This window comes from Typopeltis vanoorti, chromosome 8 (assembly GCF_054136105.1).
Source record: "Typopeltis vanoorti isolate ZY-2024b chromosome 8, IOZ_Tvanoo_1.0, whole genome shotgun sequence".
Taxonomy (NCBI): Eukaryota; Metazoa; Arthropoda; class Arachnida; order Uropygi; family Thelyphonidae; genus Typopeltis; species Typopeltis vanoorti.
In genome coordinates, this window is record NC_143556.1 from 137,682,645 (window position 1) to 137,708,514 (window position 25,870).

Consider the following 25,870-nt stretch of genomic DNA (forward strand, 5'->3'; position numbering starts at 1 on the left):
AACAGCTCATTCTAGTTCGGCATCAAGGTTGATACCAAATAAGGAATATCATTATTAGGTAGCACCTAATAATGCACATTACCAACTGGAAGACCTAGTTGGTATTCTATGTTCATTAGAGGCCTATGTGGAGGTCTCCTCCTACTATCTAGCTTTGATTTTTAAATCAACTTGTTATGTCTATATATTTCTTATATAAGTGTAACATCGTAAAATCAGTTATTCATTAAATATGTTAACTCTATCTTTTGTATGTATGTATGTGTGTGTGTGTGTGTGTGTTTGTTTGTTTGAGAGAGAGAGAGAGAATGATTAAAATCTGATCATTAACAATTATTTACCTGCTTAAAACATAATGCAGGAGCTGCTACAGACTTTGTCTCCTTCAAATATTCATCCCAATCGAAGTAGCCTATAATGTAAATGATAATAAAAGAAAATAACATAAAACAGAATGTAAAGATGTTTTAAATAAGTTTCATTTTAGATCTTTATTATACATACTGAATTTACTGAAAACACATCCCAATCTATAAGTTATCTACAAAATATAAAAATCTCTAATAATGGGTTTAAAATAGTAACACTTGCAGTATGTACTTCAATCACTATCCATATATTCTATATAGTTTGTAAACATTCTTATACTAGATACCTTCATATTAAGAAAATACATTTCTTGAAATTAAGATAATGAATTATCATAATGAATTTATGTCCATGTTTCTGCAAAGTAATAAGTCATCATATCATGGACAACTGTTTCTTTAGTGGAATAGCTGGCAGTCAATTATAATTAACAAGAAATTACATCTTTGTATTCATCTATATTTTAACATCGCGAAAACAAAGAAAATATTATTCATGACTAAGCTACTTGTATACAAAATAGTTGAATTATATAAAGCACAAGTTATTCTTTGTGCTTTATAAAACAAAGGCTGCATTCACAGTTGCAATCTAGTGGGCACACTTGTGTTATATCATAAGTGGGAGTTAACAGACCACTGTCAATTTTTATTAAGGTCTCAATTACCAGGAACTAGACCTATGAAGATCCTTAGCACTAATTTGACAGTAAAGCCATATTTCTCATATACAGGAAGCAAAAAGGCAAATATGTATACTCAGAATTTGTGACATGCAACTGAATATATAAATATTACTGGATGTTAAAAAAATTAAATTAATTAATTGAAACAGCTAATATTTGTTATTTTAACAGACAATTGCTAATATCTGTACTGAAATATTTTTCAAAAGAAAGTTTCAAAAAGATTGTATTAGTAATTTTCCAAATTACTAATACAAATATGTATGTATTAGTAATTGTGCTTAGAATTAAAAGGTAACTGTTCCAAAACAGAAATGACATTACAATAATATAATGAAGACAAAAACTGAAGATATGAAAAAATAATAAGATTATGAAAGAACACTGTTTTCTCAAATAAAAATTCTTTGTGATACAAGTGCATTACAAAGCCATGAGTAGATTGAGCAGAACTATTATCCCAAGAAAGGGAGGACTAAGAATTCACCTTTCCTTACAAACCTTGCTTACATAGATATATTTGTAAATTTGTGCTGATATATATACATGGATAACATAATTTTTAATTCTCAATATTAAATGCATATAATTATATAAATCTATGTAACAGCAATGGGTTACGCTGCACAACAGGTATACTGTGTACACATGCTGGCCAATATCTATGATCTGTCCTTCCTACATAATGTCTGGTTCCTGGATGAAGTGCATTTCCATCCAATTGGTCATGTAAACAGAAACTTGCAGGTTTCTTGGTTTCTCAAGAATTTGTCCAAGAGAAACCTCTTCACAAGTAAGAAGGTCACTGCAAGGTGTGCAGTTTCAGCCATGACATAATTAGGTCCTACTTCATTGAAGAGGGTGGTGTAACTGTCACCATGAATAGCGAATGCAACATCAAGAATGTGGTGATTCCATTCACCCAGGATTTAGATAAAATGTGCCATGCAATAAACATTCCATTTTGTGCCTTCAAACCTTGATGAACTAAGGGATAAAATTACGTGATATGTCTAGCAGATGCCCGATCCTTGTTCTCCAAGATGATAGAGAACCTTCGCATGTGCTACGAAACTGAAGATTGATTGTCTTGAAAGACAAGGTGCCCATTTCGAGCATGTAATCTACCATCATAATGCTTTATTCAACCAAGATTTCACTGATAGTTGTGGAAGTACATATCATCAGGTGTAAACATATATTTCTTGTTAATAAATCCATTTAGTCCATAACTTGTATTGTTATAGTGATTCAGAACTTTTTTTTCACCATGCTACATCTTGGTTTAATGATTATGAGAAAACCTTTGATTCAGTAAAATCTCTGCAATATTTAAAGCATTACGAAATCAGCAACTGGAGGAGTCATGTGTCAGGATCATCAAATCATCATACACCAATGCAGCAGCAACAATTCATTTCAATGGAAACATCTCTGTGGAAATACAGAAAGGAATAAGACAAGGTGACATAATACCTCCAAAACTAATCACAGCATGCCTAGAATAAATATTCAAATTTCTTGATTGAGAGGATAAAGGTCTAAAGATAAATGAAAGATATTTAAGCTAGTTATGCTTTGTAAATAACTGTTATCTTTACTTTAACTGCACGGGGATTACAGACTTTTATCCATGAACTCCAAACTGCTAGCAAACCAGCTAGCTTAAAGAGAAACCTAAAGAAGACCCAAGTTATGTTCAATAGCTATGTATAGCCAGAAGAAATAAAAATCAGTAATGATGAAGCTGAACAGTTGGATCATTACATATACTCAGCTAAGGCAACAGATAGCAATAGATTAAAATATCATTGAGGAAATTAAAAGATTCAATGCTTGGATGGAAAGCATTTGGAAAATTATAGTCAATATTCAAAAGCCAATTATCATTATTCCTGAAGGAATGTTTTTAACTAGTGCATTCTTCTTTTGTTGAGATATGGCTGTTAAACATGGATAATAAATGCAAAATAAGTTCAAAAACTAAGAACAGCACAGTTCAGTATGGACAGAAGTATGCTTGGTATCAAAAGATTGAATCAGAAAAGGAATACATGGATAAGAAATCAAACCAATGTCTCTGACATCATAGAAAGAGTGAAACATCTGAAGTGGCAATGGGCTGAGCATCATATTGCTAAAAGACAAGATCAACCATTGACAAAAGAAGTATTGGACTGGATTCCACAGGAGGAATAACAACTATGATGCTGACCGAAATTAAGGTGGACTGATGAAATCAGATATGCAGGAGCAACATGAAAGACAGAGTTTTAGTTATCTTTGAAAAACCTTCATCCAACAGTAGATTGACAATGGCTGATGATGATGATTATTGAAAGAATTCATTCAAATGAACTAAAGTAATTAATTTTTTTAAAACTGGTAACTAAAAGCAATGACCACAATACTTATTAATAACTACTTCACAGTTATTAAATAAATAACTACTTTACAATATTAAATTTCTTTTCTAATTATCTATCTATAAGTAAATAATAAAGTTAAATACCTGTACTTTCATACTGATACTGTGCCCCATTTGACTGTTTGCCTCTAGGTTTTTCAGGGTGACTACCATCCTTCAGTCTGTAGTTTTGTAAGCAACTTGTGCTACAGAAATCTTTTATCTGAGATTGTTCTTCCAAAGTAACTGGTGTCCCACTTATAACACTGTTGCAGAAAACACATGAACTCTACACAAAATAATAGGAAGGGAATGAAATCTTATTCAAGGGATTTAAACTACATTCTAGAAACAATTATTATTATTATTATTATTACCAGAAACCTCCAAGAAATAATGGGCTCAATGAGAAAGGCTATCTATCAACTACACCAGCATTCAGCTCTCAAACCTTTTCTTGAATTCATTCACACTACCTACACTCACCACCTCTAAAGGCAATCCTTCCTATCATGCATCACTATCAGCAAAAAATCTAGCTCTCATCCCTCTAACTGCATTAATTATTAACCTCCATGGATGCCTTCTTATCCTCTTTCCACTCTATATAAAATTAATAGGTCTCTATCATACCATTCTATTTCTCCTGTTTGGTAGTGTCTGCAGTCCACAAATTCTCAATCTACCTTAATAATCTATATTTCACAATCCCAATATCATCCGTTTAACACGCTTCTTTGCTACTATCTTCTATCCTTGGAAACCAGATCTGCATACAACAGTACAAATGAGGTAACATTAAAGCCATGTAAAGACGCAAAATGGCTTCTTTTTTTTTTTGTCTCAGAAATTATTAAATCATTGGTCTTCACATCACCTATCCTCTGAGTTGTAATTGCAATCTTTGCTATATGACAGGAGTGGCCACAACATGGCTCTTTACGCTCTACCAGGAAAAAAAACAAAAAGAGGAGACAACAAAAAGAAAATTTGTTGTCTCCTCAAAAAGGAACAAAATAAAAAAAGAAGAGAGAGAGAAAAACAGGGTTAATAAAAATGCAATACAAAAAGTTTAATTCGAAACATATTAAATGAAGTTTACTTTGAACAATTAGAAAAATTTTAAAGTTGCAGTAAGCTTCTTAAAATTAGGTGTGTAATTAGTCAAAGCAGTTCTTATAAGCTCGTTCAAATGATCATCATTTAAAACAGATCTATATTTAGATTTAATAAATTTAAGAGTTGAATATAGCGCTTCACAGGAGTATGTGGTCCCAAAAATGGAGATCAGTTTTCTGGCACATTGCTTGACTGTAGGACACTGTTGGTCCGGAACTTGCTTCCAAAAACTCAATTACGGAACATCCATTTTGCTTCAGTCCTTCGTCCTCTTGAAGTTCCAAAAGCTCCAATTCTGCACCTGTGACATCCATCAAAATTGGTTTTGAAATAGGACAACCATGCTCAAGCACGTTTGTGAGGAAAGGATTTTCCAAAAAAGTGAATGTTTAATTAAGTTCTTGAAGGTTGCAAAATCGATTGTTGCGTTTTTTGGCCAGATCATTTAATTTGCTAATATAAGATCCCATTCCTAATTCCACTCCTGGCGAATTTCTCAGTATTTTCTTCAGACAAATGAAGTGATTGAAAATTTTATTTTCCAAGTCTCTCTGCAAAAGTTGCAGTTTGCTTTGGAAGCTTAGCACAGTCTGTGCAAGATCAGTTATTAGTTTATCTTTCCCTTGAAATGAAATGTTTAATATCTATTTACTTAAACTGCAAGATGGCCTGATCAGTTTTTTCTAACATAATCCCACAAATATGATATGCCAATGGATATCTTATTACACAAAAGGGCATAAATTTACATTTACTATACAGTGAATTATACAGTGAACTAACAGCCATTTTCACATGATCACAAATGCATCCCATTCCTGATTATCCTGCTTATTTTTGCATCATCAGCAAACTATTGAAATCCTTTCCAACATCATTAATGATTGCCATTCCTTCGTTATGGTACACCCTGATCACCCACCTTAAATAATGCAGCGTCCTTCCCCTAAAAAAAACCTGACTTTACTGGAGGGGAAAATCAATGACATCCCCATGTGAAATCAGCTAACTCACCTACAGTTGAAAAATCCTGATATAGGTTTTTGAAGAACCTTTATAAGAACATGCATCCTGCAAAACAGGCAAACCAGCCATAACATAACACACAAAATACGAGGGTGATCTGAAATGTTCTCGGCCTTGACCATACATGGCAACACTATCAGCAAGATTTTTTTTTTTTCTTGGTTGGTACATCTGTCATAAGCATCCATGTGAAATTGCAAATCATTCTATCAAGTAGTAGTTGTTTTATACAGCTGTTTGATGCAAAAGTATCTCTTGAAATGGATAAAATTGAGTATTATGCAGTTATAAAATTCTTTGTAAAAGAAGGTTTAATGCCAAAGGAAATTCATTAGAAGTTCATAAAAGTTTATGGGCACTCTTCTGCTTTGTTTTCGACAATTAAGAAATGGGCTGCCGAGTTTAAATGTGGCCGTACCAGCCTTGAAGATCATCCACATGAAGAACCTCCAAAAAGTGTAACAACACCAGAAATCATTGATCAAGTGCACAATATGGTATTGGATGACGGCCAGTGAAAGTGCGTGAAATTGCAGGGACTACAAGCATTTCAATAGAACGTGTAGGAAAAAGGAAATGAAAAAGCTCTGTGCAAGATGGGTGCTACTCTTGCTCACAGCAGATCAAAAATGCACTCGCATGAATATCTCTGAACAGTGCTTGGAGCATTTTAACAAGAATAAAACTGATTTTGTGTGTCCACTTATCACTATGGATGAGACTTGGATTCACCATTACACACTAAAATCCAAACAGCAGTCAAAACAGTGTAGAAGCCGGCTGTTCAGCACCAAAGACAAAGTCGGTTCCATCAGCAGGAAAGGTCACGGCATTGGTGTTTTGGGATACTAAAGGCATTTTGTTTATTAATTATCTCGAAAAGGGTAAAACAATAACCGAGGAATATTATTCCGATCTTTTAACCAGACTAGAAGAAAAAATTCTGAGAAAATACCCGGTTTGCAGAAGAAAAAAAAAATCATCTTTCATCAGGACAATGCCCCACAAAGGTGTTTTGGCAATGGGAAAATTAAGGAATCTGCAATATGAATTGTTGGAACATCCACACTATTCCCCAGATTTGGCTCCATATGGCTTCTATCTCTTCCCAAAACTAAAACTCATCCTCGCTGGTCAGCGTTTTTTTTTTTTTTTTTGAACCAAGAGGTGATTGTAGCTGTAGATGGGTATTTTGCACATCTTACTGAGAACCACTACAGGGACAGGATAATGGTGCTGGAGCATTGCTGGAATAAATGTATTAGTCTTAAGGGAGATCATGTTGAAAAATAAAAATAATTTTGAAATTATAAATTTGTTTTTTCATTGTTAGGACGAGAACTTTTCAGACCACCCTCGTACACTGGTCTCATAGCCTTATCTGCTTCGGCCATACATCCAAAAAAAAACAACCAACCTCCACCACTTTTTTGATATCTCTCACTGAGCCACCCACTAACCCACACTAACAGTTTATAATCCAATCCCACAATCTGCAACTTATGCAGCACATGTGCTGAATATCAAAATTCTTAGCAAAGTTCAAAAGTTTCATGGCGTATCAATTCTCCTCATTAAACTCAATGTGAGCAAGTTGCTCAAACATGATTTTCATTTAGTAAATCCATACAATTCTTTGCAAAGTATATGTGAGCTCTTACCAAACTCTTCACTGCCACTTCTGAAACACTTATAGGTCGATAGTTAGACACATCAATCATTACATCAGCCTTGTGCAATGGGATCATCACACATTCTTTCCACTCCTGTGGAATCTTTCCTGTGTTGACACTCAAATTATACAGCCAGGTCAAAGGCACAGCCAGTTTGGCTGCACACTCTGAACAATCTTTCCTATCATGCATAACTATGAGCAAAAAATCTAGATCTAATCCCTTTGATCGCATTAAGCTGCCACCCATACACCATCAGCTTTCAGTAGTTATTCTTAACATATGGTCTTTCTTACTTGCAACATAACAGAATTTTTTTGGATGAACTGGCAGAACCACTTTCTTTTCATGCTTACACTTAGATTCTGAACAATGGTTGTAACTCTTCTGGCCTTCTGCTAATAATTTTCATAATTTACATCATCCTTATGTATACAGTATTCCTTCTACAATCTTTTTCTTAAAAATCTCTTGCTTAATAAGATTGCACATCCATTTCACTTTCACCCTGTCTATTCTACAAACACTGATCTATATATAAATACTTCTCAGGCATTGCCAACTTGCTTCAGATCTAGCAACTGATACCATGGGATCAAACCTAGTATTCTCATCAGTTGGTCAACATTTCCTACTTCGTAGTTCAGTATATAACTCTGCATGACTGTCATCAACCAGAAGAAGAACAGACATATCTTTAATGAACCCTCCAACAATAGGATTACATTCAACAATCTTTGACCTCGAGCTCTTTCTGCCAAATGCTGCTTGAGGAAGTTGTCTCACAATAGCTCAATAAATTTTTTTCCTTTAGTGTTATATGGTGATCAGCATTCATTTTAGTAAAATTATGGAGACTATAACCATGCTAGAAATAAATACTTTACTTTCCCGATGTTTTGACCATCATATTAAGGCCGTCATCTGGAGTATGTCCGCGTGGTTAGCCTAGTGGCTTTGCACTTCGCAACCATATGCCTGGGGAAGGAGTGTCCTATGTTCAACTCTTGTCACCGACGTGAAGAGCTCAAGGATCTTCCTCAGCCATAGCCAAGTTAGCCAGTCTTGGGCATGGACAGCAGGTTTTTTCCACCAGTTTCTCTGGTGTTTTTCATCCCACAAGCAGGCAAACCGGTCCGAGGACACACACGGATTACAGCCAGGAATACTGACCCAGCTATAGGTCTGATTTGTCAGCCTATGCCGGTTCCAGAGCCCGGATAAAATTTGGGGGGACCAGATGGTACCGTGAACTCCTGTATAAAGGGGAAACACTGTATCAGAACACGGAATTTATTTATTTATCTGGAGTATAAACCTATATATAGAGACAAGCTATATTACATTTCAAACAGTATGCCAAAGATACAATGATTTGATCAATGATTATTCTACTAGCCTGACCTCTACTGAAAAAAAAATCTAAATAACATTAATAGTGCAAAAATAGTGTCTTAATTTAACATGACAGTTATTATATTAGAGTTGTTAAAATCCTGGAGTCCTATTTATAATTAACTCGTAGAGGGAAAAGGTTATGTGGATAGAATATGTGCCTTCCATATTCTTGGGATTATTAGACTAACATTATTGTTAAGATTAGGGTGGTTGATAAGAATCTCACAAGACTCCTAAATTTACGTTTATATAATGTTTTGGTGTGATATAAACAACAGGTGCTTTTCCGGTCAATTCTATGTAAAGTGTTCAGGATATGATGATCAGAAAGACCAGCTTTACCATAGTTATTATATTTAATGTGTCATTTATGTTCCTTTTTCCTGATAAGAATTTGCATCCTGTTTCCCCTATATAGAGCAAATTACAGGTACAATGTATATGGTATACTCCAGGGTGGGCCAACAGAGGAAGCAAATCCTTAGATGAGTTGGTAAGTTCTTTAGTTTTGCAGGAGGTTTAAAGGTGGCAATAAGGTTGTATTTCTGTAGTATTCTGTTTATTTTATCTGATAACCCTTTAATGTTTGGAATGGTTACAGTTTTATTGTAGTCTAGTTTATTTTCGTTTTTTAGTGAAGTCTTGTGAAGAATTTTGTTGACAGTATTTTGGCTGTAGCCATTTTTAGGAAGGTATTGCTAATAACTTTTAATTCATCTTTAAGTGCTAATTCATTGGAGCAAATCTTCGAAGCCCTGTTTTTAGTGTGTTAATGACACCTAGTATTTTTGTTAGGTGGTGGTGGTAGGAGTTTATGTGTATATATTGGCCAGTATGTGTAGGCTTCCAGTAAACAGTGAAAGAAAGATTGCCAGAAGGAAGCCGCATGACAAGTGTATCTAGAAAAGGAAGTGTGTTCCGAATTTCAATCTAAATAGTGAATCATATGTGTTTGTGTTGTTTGTTTAGGTGGCTGAGAAAGTATCTAATGGCTGGCGGTGATGGGACCAGATAGCGAAAACATCGTCAACGTATCTAAGCCAGACGTCAGATTTTCAAGTACAGAAATAGAGCACTTTGCTCAAAAGCTTCCATATGAAAGTTAGCAATTGGGGAGGATAATGGCATGCCCATGGTTGTGCCTTCTTTTTGTAGGTAGAAAGTGTTTTGTCACACAAGATAGCCAGAAAGTAGTACATGTGCAATAACTATAATGAGCAATGTCAACATTGCTCACACCAGTAGGGAGACCTCTAGACTGTCTCCCTTCTGGTGCACAACTCAATGCTACTTGAGGAGTTCTGTTTATCCCCATGCATAAAACATGACTGGTCTATTTCCATCTTCTTAGGCAAATCACTTATCTATTGGCTTGCAGAAAGTTATCTTTAAAAGTTTCTTGTTAGTGATTTATTTGGCCAGAAAAATTTTTAAATTCTTCTTAAACATTTGTTTTGGAACATATCCAATTTATTACTTTGTGCCTTAGTAAGTTTCCAGGTTTCAGAGCCATATAGCAGTAGATTTATAGATATTAATTTTCATTTTAACTGTAATATTTGATGCTTTCCATAATTTATTTAATGACTTGAAAGAGTTTTATATTTAGCAATTCTTTGTAAAATGTCTTCGTCAGTAACGCCTTGTTTTGATTTTTCATTTATTTGCATGACCTTGGTTTTCTTCTTGTTTATATGAAGACCCACAGTTTCTGCACAATGAGCAAAGTCATTTAACTTAGAGGACAGGAACACTACGTCATCAGCAAAATCAAGGTTTTTTCCAGTGTGGACGTAAAGTCCCAATGCATTCCTCTCTTTTGATGATTGAGTTTTTCATAATCCAATCAATTAGGATTATAAATAATAGACCGGACAGAACACAACCCTGAATAACTCCAGTTTCTATGATAAAGAAGTCTACACGTTTTCCATCTACTTAAATGCAAGACTTGCTGCTATTATACAAATTCTTGATAATGTTGAGAAATTTATAAGGTATTTCGTATTCTTCTAATAATTTCCAAAGTTCCTCTCTATCTACTGAGTCGAACGTTTTACTAAAATCGATGAAGTTTAGGTAGAGTGGAGCTTGAAATTCTATACATTGTTGAATTATATTTCTAAGAGTGAACATTTGTTGGATGGTTCCACAGCCGGTCCAAAAACCTGCCTGTTCTTCTCTTAATAAGTTTTCGATTTCCTATTTTAATCTATTAATTAAAATTTTGGTAAAAACTTTTGCAGAAATTGAAAGCAGACTTATTCCTCTCCAATTTTTGCACTTAGTCAGATCTCCTTTTTTTTTTTTTTGAATTTTTATAATTACTGCTTCTATCCATTGTTGAAGAATTTTTTCTGTCTTCTATATTTCATTACATAACCATTGCAATTTGGTAATAGTTGTGTTAAGATCAACTTTTAACATTTTGGCATCAATATTGTCATTTCCACATGCTTTGTTAGATTTTATAGTGCCATCAGGGCATCTTTGACTTCATTCGCCGAGATCTCATCTTTGGAAATGTTCAAAGTGGGTATTACACTAGTTGTAATATTTTGCGCCTGTTGAGATCCTGTATCTGCCTTTATATTCAAGGTTTCATCAAAATATTCCGTCCATCTTGCTTCAATTTTAGAGTCAATCATCAATAACTTTCCTTATTTATCTCCAATGGAGGAAGGAGTTGGTTTTTTTGTTACCACCGATTCATTTTATAATCTGATAAAGTTGTCGTAATTTGTCCATTTTTCACAGCATGATGTGCTTCTTTTGCTAATTCATCAACATACTTTCTCTTGTTGGCTCTTGCACTCTCTTTACACTTTTATTTAGTTCATTGTAAGGTTTGCTATATACCTGTATAATTATTCTGAAGTTGTATTATTCATCAATAACTAAATCTTTTTTCTCCCTTTCTTTTTTCTCTCTTTGATGATCTTCCAAGTTTCTGCAGTTAACCATTCTTTGTTTTTCTTTTTTCTTCGTTCACCAATTACATAATATCTTCAGCAACTTGATTGTAGGTGTTCCTGAAGTTTTTCCAATATTCTTCTACTTGTTATTTTCGGCTGTTGCATCTTGATTTTCCTCTATTTCTAATATATATTGAACCTGTTCTTTATCTCTCGTGTTTCTTTAGTTTTTAATTTTTCAGTATCAAATGCATTTCTTGAACTTCTTTTCTTTCTTAATACACTTTGAAATTTAAATTTCAACTTCATCACTAACAAGAAATGGTCAGAACCAACGTCTGTACCATGTTTGACTCTCACATCAAGCATGGATCTTACAAATTTACTATTTTTAGCAGCATGATCAATTTAGTTTCTTGTATTGCCATCTGGCAAGGTCCAAATCAGTTTATGTATTTCTTTGTGCTTAAATTTACTTCCTCCTATGATAAAGTTGTTATTCATTTCACAAAAGGATACAAACATCATGCCATTTTCATTTCAGTCTGAAAACCTAATAAGTTTTCTTCTACACATGACCTTTTATCCACTTTTGCATTAAGATCACCAATTATCATCGTGTTTTGGAATAGAATTTATTACCTTTTGGAGTTGGTTAAAAGCATTCTTTTATTTCCTTATCTGCATCATTAGTAGGTGCATAAACCTGCAAAACAGAAAGTGTGATAAATTTAGAACAGAACCTCACTTTTATAATTCTCTCATTTACTGGGTCCCATTCCATCAAGCATCTGGTTACTTTTGAGTTCAATATTAAAGCAACTCCTTTTTCATGCTTCTCCTCTGATCCTGAGTACAATATTGTCTTGTTGTGTCTAGTTAAACCAGTCCATCTGAGTTTGCTGATATCTAAGATGTCTAACTTGTAATTGTCCATTTCATTTGTTATCTGTCTAGATTTTCCTACCTGGTAGAGTTCTGACATTCCCTGATCCAATCTTTAAAATTAAAATTTTTTGTGGCTTCATATGTGACTCTTTCAACATCAAGGATTCCAAAAGGCTTTCCCCTTGGTGTGTCATATATTCAAATAATCTTTTATAAAAAGGGATGATTAGCCCTTCATCCAGCCCCCCCCCCCCAAAGGATACCCGGCTATATCCCTAGGGATTGGGTCTCTATTAATCACCTCTTACAATACACAGGAGTGCAGTCGGGGGTATTCTATTACATGCCCCTACACGAGAAGAAGATGATGTTACTTCTAAAGAATTAGCAAAGCTGGTATGGTAGGAAGTCAACTGAATAAATTTATGTAGAATAAGAGATCAATGTCAAAACACCAAACTAGCTGTATACAAGACATATCTTAAGGATCTGAGAGCTGGGTTAGAAATAAAACTCTTGATCCAAGACTGGAGACCACAGATATGCGAGTCTTGAGAAAGATTAGAGGTGTGAACAGATGACATCAATGGCAATATCATATTAAAAATGAGGTTATTAGGAAAGAATCTAACGTTGTTATTATTCAGGAATGTGTTAGCAGAGCTAATGTTAAGTGGTATGACCACTTAAGCAGACTGGGAGAGGAAAGATTAGCAAAACAAATGTTCTTTGCTAGAATGGCAGGAAAAAGACCCAGAGGAAGATCAAGAAGTAGGTGGGCTGATACAGTAAAATGTGCTTGAAGACAGAAATATAAGATCTGATAATATTGGAATATTGACAGATAAAAGGCTAATCTGGAGGAAAATTGTTGATATGAAGTTAGTAATGATGTAACTTTTTATGTAGTATTATTATAAGATCCTATACTCCCTCCCCTGAGGGTATATGTCAGTAATTTGATGACAACTTACTAAAACAAAGAGCCAAAGGCTTCATTCTGGCAGAAGTAAGTAACCATGTAAAGAAAATTATATACCACTTAGATCTTATAGGCAGATTAAAATATTCCTGAGAGCTTAAGAGAATATAAGATTTTGGCATGGGAGTCACATTGGTTTGCCCTCATAGGTACCTAGTCTCTAATAAGAACCAACAGTTCAAGAAGACATCAGGACAGTGAAACCTAAATGCAATAATAAAGGTGAATATATGGGCCCATAGCCTGAGTTCATATTCTCATAAACTCTCAGGAAAAATTTAATTTAGCTATAGCAGCTAAATGGATATAAAATATCCTTTATATAATCATTTGCTTTTGCAAAAAAAAAAAAAAAAAGCTTGGCTCTTTATTTTAGTAATGCATATATGGCACCAATAAAAAGAAGGAACTAATTAAAATGTAGATGCAGTTCAATGTTTTATGGTCATCATCAGGAGAAACAGAACACATATTTGCAAATTACAGATGTGAGAGATCTATAAACTGATTTAGCTATGTTGATACTCTTTGTTATGTTATGTTCCATCGAGTCATTTCCGACTCCTGGCAACTCCATGAACATACACTCTCCATTCCGATCTGTCCCTGACCATGTCTTTTTAACTCCATCCACCCATCTAATTCTTGGTCTTCCTCTTCTCCTGCTTCCATCAACTTTAGCAAGCATCGTCATCTTCTCCAGACTGTCATTTGCTCGCATAATATGTCTGAAGTATGACAATTTTTGCTTGATGATCATAGCTTCGAGGGAGCAATCTGGCTTTATTCCGTTCTATCACTGATTTATTGGTTTGTTTTGCAGTCCATGGTATTCTTAGTAAGTGTCTCCAAACCCATAATACAAATGCATCCATCTTCCTTCTTTCACTCCTTCTCAGGGTCCAACTTTCACATCCATATAGTACCACAGCAAATACCATTGCTTGCACGATTCTGATTTGATAATACTCTTACAGTATCAAAAATTAAGAAAATTTTCAATAGAATGAATCACATATTCTGTAAAAATAATGAAATAGAACTATATTAACCACTGTATAACTGTACATACAACTATATTAACTGGCCATTACATGTTTACATGTCAACAAATACACAGCTGAGAAGCGTTCATTGAAACTGAAATAACATTTGGATAACAATGAAATAACATGGATACAAAGTATGAATAATATATTCATCCATATCACCGTTCGAGTGGTTAATGTTTATTTCTAACAAAGGCAGCTCTCCTTTAAAGGTCTGGAACTTTTTCTTCATATTTTTTGGCAACAACTGTCTCATCATCGCTTGCCTGATGCATATCTTCATGGGATATACAAGATTCAATGACTATACATGATTAAGTTTGCGTTAATCCTCTGCAAATTAATCTATCACTTGTCAGCACTCTATCATTGTCATATCCAACATTCTTGTCTTCTTAGGCATTTCTGACTGAATCAATCTACCTAGATCTTGGTCTTCCTCTGCCATTTGGCTTCAAACATCTGTTTTACTAACCTTTCCAATCCCATTCTGTTTAAGTGACCATACAATCTGAGAGTACCTCTGCTCACACATTCTTGAATGCTAACAACATCAAGTTCCTTCCTAATATCTTCATTTTTAATATGATTCGTCCATTGATGCCATCAGGTCACTCCCCTAATTTTTCTCTGCAGTCTGTATTCCTCAATATAGTGCTTTATTTCTAACCCAACTCTCAGATCTATGAGATAAAATGGTTTGAACACTATCTTTTATACTGCTAGTTTAGTGTTTTAGCAAAATTTTGCCTCATTTCTTATAAAGTTATTCAACTTGCTCTCATATTTGATTTGTCATCTTCGCTAAAAAAAAACTGTGCCTAAATAGATAAAATATTTTACTTCTATAGGTCTGCCATTGAGAGTGCAGTTGAAGTTGTCTATGTTCATTCCCAATTTTCATGGCAAATTTGTTACAGCAGTCCTTGCACTGGGTTTATTAAGGGATACATCATCAGCATAAAGCAAACAGCTAAGTTTGATATGTCCAATTCTGATATCAGGTTCAATGATATTCTTTCTTTCATGTGATAGATATAGATGAATAACAGTGGAGATGGTAATTCTCATAGACAAGCTTATACATTGGTTATGCATTACCAAATCACTTAAGGAATTGACAACGTACATAAGAATATAAATTAAATTACACTTGAATAAATAGTTCCGATATTTCGGCAATGTCACGCTGCCATCTTACAAAAAAGGAACTTACAAAAAAAGGCACGTGCAAGTAGGCACTACAACACAGTAACTGAGAATGAAGTGAGGAAGCTATTGTTCTCCTAAAAGTCCTGATGGTGCCCCCTAGCAGGCTATGTAGGTGTTCTTGGCCGTTGGGCTGAAGGTCTGCTGATGTAAGCATCCCAAATTTGGGGCAGTCTCATGCAACCAAATTAGTTGAGGATTGGAGAGTTTCTTAAACTGGCAGGACAGCGAATATCAGAATTTCGGAACACAAGGTCTACATCCGGTTTCACAAGTACAGCCACTTGGGTCTTACAGACCATGCTTTGGATACACGCCGCAGAATACAGTGGAAGAAAGCTACAATAATACACCGTAGCAAGTTGAAAATTCGAAAGACTATTCATGGAATCAGCCTCAGCCCTAAGAAACTCTCCAAACCTCAACAAATTTGGTTGCATGAGACTGCCCCAAATTTGGGAGGCTTACATCAGCAGACCTTCAGCCCAATGGCCAAGAACACCTACATAGCCTGCTAGGGGGCACCATCAGGACTTTTAGGAGAACAATAGCTTCCTCACTTCATTCTCAGTTACTGTGTTGTAATGCCTATGTGCACGTGCCTTTGTTGTAAGTTCCTTTTGAAGACGGCAACATGACGTTGCCGAAATATCGGAAATATTTATTAAAGTGTAATTTAATTTATATTTTTATGTACGTTGTCAATTCCTTAAGTGATTTAGTAGTAAACAGTGGAGATGGTGTGCACCCCCTTATCTTATACCTAATTTTGCATCTTCCTGTATTACCTTCAATTCTAACTGCTGACTTACAACATAGACATAAATTTAAAACATAGAGCAGTACAATGTTCCATATAACTGTGATGTTCTGAAAAAATTTCCTCTAGGTATCTTGTCATATACCTTTTCCAGATATCTACAAAACTTAAGTCCATATCACTGTTTCTTTTCTGAAATTTTTCTTGGCCTCTTCTCAAGTATGCTTGCATAAATCTTACGATGTAGTGTCAGCAATGAAATTCCTCTACAATTCCCTAATTCAGTTTTATTTCCCATTTTACAGATGAGTATTATGAAAGCTTTCCTCCAATTATCTGGAATTGAACCCTAATCAGGGCTTCTGACTAAAGCAGTGTGACAGGCCACTGTAAAACTTTTATACCTGATGTATAGGAAGAAGAGCTCCTCAATAATACATCGATAGCCTTAACTTTCTAACTTCAAATTCTATTCATAGTTTTGCTGATGACAGTACTCCACTTGACTTCTCCTAGAACTTGGAAGTTTTATAACTAAACATTTATATCTTCATATATGAATATTTCTGGGTTGAATATCAATATACTATTCCAGCTACTATTCCACATTTCAGGCTTTTGAGAGCTTTTTGTACCTCAAGTATTGATATGTATTCCTGTTTGCACATTCGTCCTGAGTAGTTTTGACTATTATTCCATCACTACTCGTTTCATTTAAGTCTTTCCATGTAATTATTCCAGACATGTAGAATATCTTTATCTTCAGTTCTTGATCATCTGATACTTTTTATGGTACTACATCCTCAATTTCTGAGCTTTTTTCAGTAGCCTCCAAAAACATTTTCCATTTTCTTAATGTTTATCTTCTATATTCTTACAGAAGTCTTAATGACTTTTGTTCATTTACTTTTACACAATGTAGCTCTCTCACATTTTCTCTGTATTATTTAGAGCATATGCCAACTGAGAAAGAAGAAAGTAAGTATGCTTTCTTCTTTCTCAGAACTGTTTCTTTAACTTCTTGTGTTCACCATGTGTTCATATTGTTCTATCCTTGCACAAAACTTCACCATATCACCAAGGTTTGGTTCTTGTTTTCAATCTGTTTCATGTTTTCTTGAATAAAGTTTGTATAGTTGGGTCTACAGTTCTTACAAGTTTTTTTTTTTACCCCCAATGTGATATTCAATTTTATCCTTCTTAAAACTAAGAGATGATTGCTTCCATTTTCAAATCTTATGAATACTCTTGTATCCTGAACTAGCATGAAGATATATTTATCAAGAATCAATAAAGCTTTTCTTATTGCTTCTGTCTTCTTTTTGGATGTGAATGTTGGAACATGATGTTAGTAATAAGTCTATATATATATCTTAAATAGAAAACCAGTGGATAGTTAGCATTATTGTTAATGGTAGCAGATGAGTTGTGCCCATCTAAGGTGGAATTGCAAAGTGCAAATAGTGGTCACGGTTTTGAGGCTGCATGGTGTGAGGTAGAAGTTAACAGGATGAAATATTTAGTTGGGTGTTGTGATAGTTAGCATTACTGTTAATGGTAGCAGATGAGTTGTGCCCATCTAAGGTGGAATTGCAAGGTGCAAATAGTGGTCACGGTTTTGAGGCCGTATGGTGTGAGGTAGAAGTTAACAGGATGAAATATTTAGTTGGGTGTTGCTATAGACCTGGTAACATGGAAGGTAATGAGAAGGAAATGTATATGCAAATTGGCCTAGCTAGCAAGAAACGAGTTATCATTATGGGAGACTTTAATTATGGTAATATAGACTGGAAGCAAGAGACTGCATCTGGGGGTAAAGAAAATGAATTTTTGGAGTTTTTGAAAGATAATTACCTTAGGCAGCACGTAATGGAGGGTACACGAGGATCAAGAGTATTGGATTCGATCATCTTATCAGATGATGTTATTATAAATGAGGTGTCAAATCTTCCACCAGTTGGTGAGAGTGACCATGAGGTGATCACGTGCAGGGTGACCAGTCATTCGAGGACGTCTGTTAGAAAGGGATATATGTGGAATTATAAGACTGGTAATTACGAAAAGCTCAGGAAACAGCTTGCGATAATAAATTGGAAAGAGGAACTGGATGGAAAGGATATCAATGCTGCTTGGGCCATACTCAAGAACTATTTGGTGGAGGCAATATCAGAGTGTATTCCAAGGGTCAAGAGGGTAAACAGAGTGGGTGTAAAATGGATGAATCAAGAGATAAGGTATGCAATATGGAAGAAACACAAAATGAGTATATATAACAACCAGTTGCATGAGAAGTACAAAGAGCAGGCGAGGAAGGTGACTAGCTTGATAAGGGTAGCAAAAATGAAGTATGAGCAGCAGTTAGCTAAAGCAGCCAAAAAAAATCCTAAGGAGTTTTTTCGATATGTCGCCAGTAGAAGAAAGAATGATTATGGTAGAAATGGATTGATTGGTGAAAACGGAGGAATGATAACCACTGCGGAGGATATAGTTGAGATATTTAGTGAGCAATTTCTAAAGGTATTTATTTCTTGTGAATGTGACATTATGCAGAACTTGAAAGCAGTGGGAGAGGAGGAACTGTTAGTAAGTGAACAGGAGGTATATGAGGAATTGAATAGACTTGATGTAAATAAGGCTGTGGGACTTGATGCTATTTCACCACGTGTCTTGAGGGAATGTGCCAGAGAGTTAACAACAGCTTTTGTATATTTTTTCAACATGAGTCTCTCACTGGGTCAAGTTCCAAAAGAGTGGAAAGAGGGTAAAATTGTTCCAATTCATAAGGGAGGTGATAAGAGTAAGGCTTTGAATTATAGACCAGTCTGTATGTCTGGAGTTGTGGTCAAGGTATTAGAGAAGTTAGTTAGGAATAAAGTTCAGAATTGGGTTGACAACAGAAAAATACTCTTTGGTGGCCAGCATGGATTTACTAAAGGAAAATCGTGCTTTAGCAACCTGCTTACTTTTTATAATAAAGTGACAAATGCATTGGATAAGGGTATTGCATATACAGTGGTATATTTAGATTTTGCAAAGGTGTTTGATAAATTGCCACATGACAAGCTGGTAATTAAATTGGAACGGATGGGGCTGAACAGTAGATTGGTTGTCTGATAGGTATCAGCGAGTTGTCTATGGAGGAGCGATATCCCAGAAGAGGAAAGTTACTAGTGGTGTACCTCAAGGGTCTGTTTTGGGTCCATTGCTGTTTAATTTGTATGTAAATGATATCTGGAGAGGTCTGAATGGTGATGCACAGTTGTTTGCAGATGATGCAAAGTTGGGCAGAGCTATCAGGAGTAGTGTGGATGCTGTAGCTTTGCAAGAGGACTTGAATACACTGTCTGAATGGGTAAATAAGTGGGGATGGATGCCAATTCAATGTTTCAAAGTGTAAGGTTTTGAAATTTGGGAAGCAAAGATGGGATGTAAAGTACACAATCAGTACAAATATCTTGGAAGAGGTAGAGGAAATGAGAGATCTGGGAGTGATTGTAGACAAGGACCTAAAATTTTGGGGACATGTTACTAAAATAGTGAAGACAACACAGCGGATAATGGGAATGATGCGGAGGACATTGATTTGTAGAAGTAAGGATGTTATGGTTCCTTTGTATAAGGCTTTGATCAGGCTACATATGGATTACTGTGCACAGATCTGGTCACCTGGTTTTCAAAAAGATAAAATTGCATTGGAAAAAAGTTCAGAGGCGATTGACTAAGGTGGTTTCTGGTCTCTGGAATGTAGAGTATGAAGACAGATTGACAAAATGCAATTTGCAGAAATTAGTGGATAGAAGGAGGAGGGGAGGATATGATTGAGACATATAAGCTGTTAAGTGGTTATTACCAGATTAATGTTGGGGAGGTTTTGCACAGAATGGGTGAGGATAGCAGGAGAACAAGAGGTCATTCCTGGAAGCTGTATAAGGAGGGTGTGAGCAAGGGAGTGAGGAGCAGGTTTTTTGCATGGAGAGTGGTGAGTGATTGGAATGCTTTGCCCGAGAGTGTGGTGTGTGCAGAGAAAGTGAATATATTTAAGGCACAGTATGACAAACTGTGTGTATAACAGTGGACCTCCCACGATGAGTCTTTGACTCCATGGAGGTTTTTATAATAATAATAATTATTATTATTATTGACTTGTCATTTTCTCAAAAATTTTCTAAAACTTTTCTATATGCCTGGTAGGATTCATTTCTTACTGCTGTTTATTTCTCCAATAAGAACAAGTTTTCCTCCTTTCTTTATGTCAGCTGCTTTCTCTAATGACCAGAAAATTCCTCACCTACTTAACAGAGACTTCTGAGGATGATGAACACAAATAAGTATCACTGTCCATTTCCAATTTTGAAGTTTGCTCTCAATAACTACTTGAAATTACCTTCAAATCAAGAAATTTATCTTCGTGTTTGGTGTTCAATGTTACCACTATCCTTGTCTTATTTGTGTTTATATTAGTTTATACATTATGGTTTTAGCCTCTAAGATCATTCTTTTTTCTTTTCATATTCATGGTATTTTGCTCTTATCCCCATGTTGACCAGATCGACAACAGGGGGTGCATTTTATAGCTTTTTTTTCAGCTGCACAGTAACTAGGAAACTGGACTGAAGAAAAGAGAATAGAAACCCCATTAACATTAAGTTATTCCAACAATGTAGGGTTTGAAGTAGCTTAAACATTACAAAGAGTAACAAGATGAAATTAAGAAGATAGAAACAAGATCTGACTATCAGATAAACACAAAGAACAATCAAATCGTACTTCAGAGTTGCCACTCCCATACTCAGAGATGTGAGACCTTGAGGAAATGTGACTGAGTTTTAAAAAATGGATAAGACAAATAGAAGAAATGAACAACACTATATACAGCAATTTATAATGGAGATATTTTTATTGGAAAAGAAAGATTGCTAAACTCATATAAACATTTTGATGGTATTAAATGAGATATAACTGGAATTTGTACATATAGAGAGAAAGAAAACATAGTCCAAAATCTAATATGAGCATCTATTAATAACAAGCGGAAAATGAGATGAAAGCAAAAAATGGACATTGATTTTTGATTAACAAAAAAAAAATATTATTATTATTATTATTATTATTATATGATACCTCCAAGGAATCCAAAGATCCATTCCACAACTCTCCTTCTCCACCACTCACTCCACCAACTACAGCGAACTGCAACTACCATCATCTACACCGATGCTATCTACTGGCTGCCGCCGCCACCACCACCAGTATTTTCACAGACAGTCAGAAACATCCATGCCCACAGTGGGATTTGAACCTGCAGCTTTTTGGCTGGAGAGTGGATACACTAACCACTCAGCCAACCAGGCCAGCAACAACAATAATAATATGTTAAAAGATGTAAACATCACATCAGAAATAATCCAACAAATCACAATAATAGTAAATAAAAGATACACTTTTATCCACTGTTAATGTGCTGTGTTTATGAGGCTGATATGAAAGTCAACCCAAAAAGAGAAAACTGATCTTGGTTGGTAAGCAAAACAGTAGTGCAAGTTTATCCTTCTACAAGTGGCTATACTGATGAAAAAGAGACACTTGTTTATAAACAAATACATTAGCTTTTAATCAAAGGTGAACAGTCTTTTATCAAATGCCTTGGAAATATCAAGAATGACCACATACTTTTTTTTTATTTTTTAAACCTTTCAGTGGAAAATGTCAGTAAATTAAGTAGTGAGCATGTCTGTAATACAACAAGAATGACAGATCCATACTGGTGATCAATAATTAACTAATGGATCTCTAGCTAGTGAAGAAGTTTGTTGTTGATGGCCTTCTCCACTACCATCTTAGTTTTGGAGTACAAGCTCTTCATAGAGCTTGAGGGGTATCACCTGGGGTGGGGGGGTAGTAAGAGAAGGTACTGAGTATTTTTTCTGATGTCCTTCTGGCAAAAGATCAGAGGATGCATGGTATGGGTATTTTGAGGAATAGCGAGATTTTTAACTTGTTTGCATAAACAAGAGCTAGAGTAGAAAACTGATGGCAAGAGGTCTGCCTTATCTGTAGATATTACCACCATTCATTAGAATGAGAAAGGTGAATTTTATTTATTGATGATACAATGATCAGGATGTCCACACAGGCATCTGGCACTATCTTATGAAACTAATATATTACTACTGGTTGTAAAGTAATGTTTGTAAACTGCAGATGTTCTAGTGGCTAGTTTGTCTGGTTGCAAGACAAAAAAAATCCGAATTTCAAGAAGAAAAAACCCTGCCACTTCCATATGAGATCCTAAAAAGCCACAATAAAGGTTTCTCACATCCTAGACAGGATTGAACCCAGGTCTTTCTGATAACAGTCTTCTTCCAGAGAGAGAGAGAGAGAGAGAGAGAGAGAGAGAGAGAGAGGTGAAAACAGTAGGGAAGAGATTTTGTCAGCAGTCTTAGTACGGAATCAGAAGATATAATTGCAATTTAAGCAGACTATTTGGGCAATTAGACTGTATATGATCAAGTTTCAGAGATAAATAATCAAAAAGGTCATTAGTCACAGAAAACTGATAAAGGTAGCAGATGAAGGTAGTGAAATGACAGAAAGAAATCCTAAAGCAAAGGATATCACATACGGGATATTCTAGATCTGATAACCTTTGGCATATGGAATATAGACCTGATAGAAGTGTTTATAATTCATGTGTGTTCACAAGAATATACTAATTTTATTACTGCAAATACTTCAACCAGAAACTAAGCAGAAACTCATCATCAGTGTATCAGCATAATCACAAGGTGAAGCTACAACAAAGAATATTAATCCTATTTAGTTGAGCTGAGCTATGTGCTGGATGCCGCCTAGTGAGTGGTTACAATATAATAAAATTACAATTAACTTGATTTGAAATAAAATTTAACTATATAATGAAATGACACATCATTATATTAAATGAAAATTTTAAAAATAATAATAATTAATAATTAAATTGGCAAGCAATAATGTTATTGCTTGCCATTATAAGGATGAGATTCTATTGGCAGTGTAGAAGAGCTTCAGCACTCTTTTTAAATAACTGCTCAAACCTAAACTTGCACCGATGTAAAATGTGAGTATTGGACCATAAGATATCATGGTTATGTCCATTGAATGCTGAGCAAGCCTAGATTTTTCAGGTTTATTCCAATAAAATTATCAACAGAATGTCCTGTTTGTCCAAAGTACGAGCAGAGACACTTGCAGTGAACTTGGTAAACACCAGGGAGAGAGAGAGAGGGGGGGGGGCTGTTTATCTTTCATGGATGGAAACCAAGAGGAGATTTTGTTGATAGGGAAAAAAGCAGGAGTTAAATATCTTTTCAGGATCTTGAAGATGCTGAAAAGATATTCTTTATATAGATCATAAATTAAAAAAATTAATTAAATTATTTAAATTAAAATTTAAAAAAAATTAGAATTTCATTTAAGAAAGGAGGAACTAAACTAGATCTTTCCAGGATCTTTAAGATATAATTGTTCTTCATTTCACCTCATGGCCCAGAGGGATATCACATGCAATGCTATCACCCTGCATGTGATATCCTTCTGGGCCATGAGGTCAAATGAAGAACAAATTATATCTTTTCAGATCTTCAAGATCCTAAAAGATCTCTAGTTTAGCCTTTCTAGACACCTTGGTAACACCCTTTTCAGTATACAGGAAGGCCATTCACACAGGCAGATACATTCTGCAAACTTTCCCATCTAGTCTCCCTATTTACAAGCATCCCACTACAAGAGACTACAATTTTTGTAATTTGATATTCCGGAAGAGACTGTTAACTAACTGAAACATCAAACAAACAGGGGTGAGCAGTCCTATCTCACTAGTTTTAGTCTATCATTTTATGGAACATCTGGAAAATCAACTCAACCACACAATTTTCCTTAGCATCATATATGGCATTGTTTCTTTAATATCTTTGTGGTCTGGTCTCACTCAGAGGGAATTACTTCAGTTTCTAAAAATTAAATAATTAAATAAACTCTTTGTACTCATGTGTCAAGTTCACTATTGAATGAACCCAATAACTGTTTACCCTTTTTTGGGATAACTTAATAATTCGAAATCCTACATGTCATGCTGAATTATCAGTTTCTTGAAAACCAATCTTTACTGGCAGATATATTCACTTGTCCTCACAACACATCGCAGAAGATAGGTATTATCAAAAGTATTGTATATGGAGATCATGTGATCTGCTTTTCTGATTCCTTTGTTAGCTGAATTAAATAAAATTATAAACAATTTAATGTCTAAAGATTGCAATGAAACGAAAATTTACTGATTTAATTATCAGTAAATTTTCTGAGAATTATCATCTGTAGACCAGACTAAATTTCATGTGAAAAGAATTTAAATACTCTACCTTAAAGGAATAGAACAGATTACACTTCCTTCAAACCATCTTGGAAACTGTCTTTCTTACCACTACAAAGATAAATTACAAAGAACATATTACCATTCTCCTTGATAGGTGTCTATCAAGTACCCTGCTCATGTCATCTGTGCTACTTAGCCACCATGCTTTGATTAGAATCCAAGAACATCAATTATCATTCTACTTACACCAAGCAGAGAGTTCTTTGAAACCAGACAAAGATTCTTTCCAGCAGGTTTAAATTTGATTGTCTTTTCCTTTGAAACATGTGAAATGCTATGAAATTGTCCAAACATTAACTATTTGAACTGTATACCAGTTATTAAGTTTTGGGAAATATTGCTATTAACTATTTATTTATTTATTTTAAATCTACACAACTTTTACAATTGTTACTTTGAACTCTAACAGTGTAATCTGGCAAACCAACTGTGACTGAGACATGAGCTAGTATGTATATGCTACATGACTCATTCTTATAATTCATGTTTTAAATGTAGTTACCAGTGTTTCTATCTGATGATGAGCATTTTACAGTGGATAATAAGTATCCAAGTTTTTGAATAAAACTTTATATTTCTCTGCATGTATAAGTCTTATAGGTATCTATAAATAAGATAGGAAGAATTATTAGCTCCTAACTTGAAGAACATAAGAAATATATTACAACCACCATCATAACAGTCAGGTAACATACTACATTTTTGGATACCTCTTTGAACAGAATATAAAAGAAGACACCAACACAGAAACCATTAAAAATCTGAAAACTAAACTTGGACTGATTTTAAGTACACCTTTACCTCAACTCTAGCACCAGATACTTGATACAGATATACACCTCATGTCGCAAGGAAAGGATAGTTAGTGGTTTGAATACAGGACAACTATCAGCTGATTGTAATATATTCCAAGTTTAGTTCTAATTTTGAGTTAATACTATCAAAAATAGCTATTTATTAAATTAAATGCCAATATTTCG

General features: G+C 34.8%; 1 protein-coding gene across 3 annotated transcripts in view; it reads right to left on the reverse strand.

Annotated features, from left to right (window-relative positions):
- The window catches only part of Scm (Polycomb protein Scm), a 557,832-nt gene that overhangs the window by 318,855 nt on the left and 213,107 nt on the right, over positions 1 to 25,870 (reverse strand). For all 3 annotated transcript variants that reach the window (XM_090396959.1, XM_090396960.1, XM_090396958.1), the window contains 2 exons: positions 3,567 to 3,750; positions 342 to 412 (listed from right to left, as the gene is read on the reverse strand). In XM_090396959.1, coding sequence (XP_090253085.1) covers positions 342 to 412; positions 3,567 to 3,750 — 255 coding nt within the window. The remainder of the gene's footprint in view (positions 1 to 341; positions 413 to 3,566; positions 3,751 to 25,870) is intronic.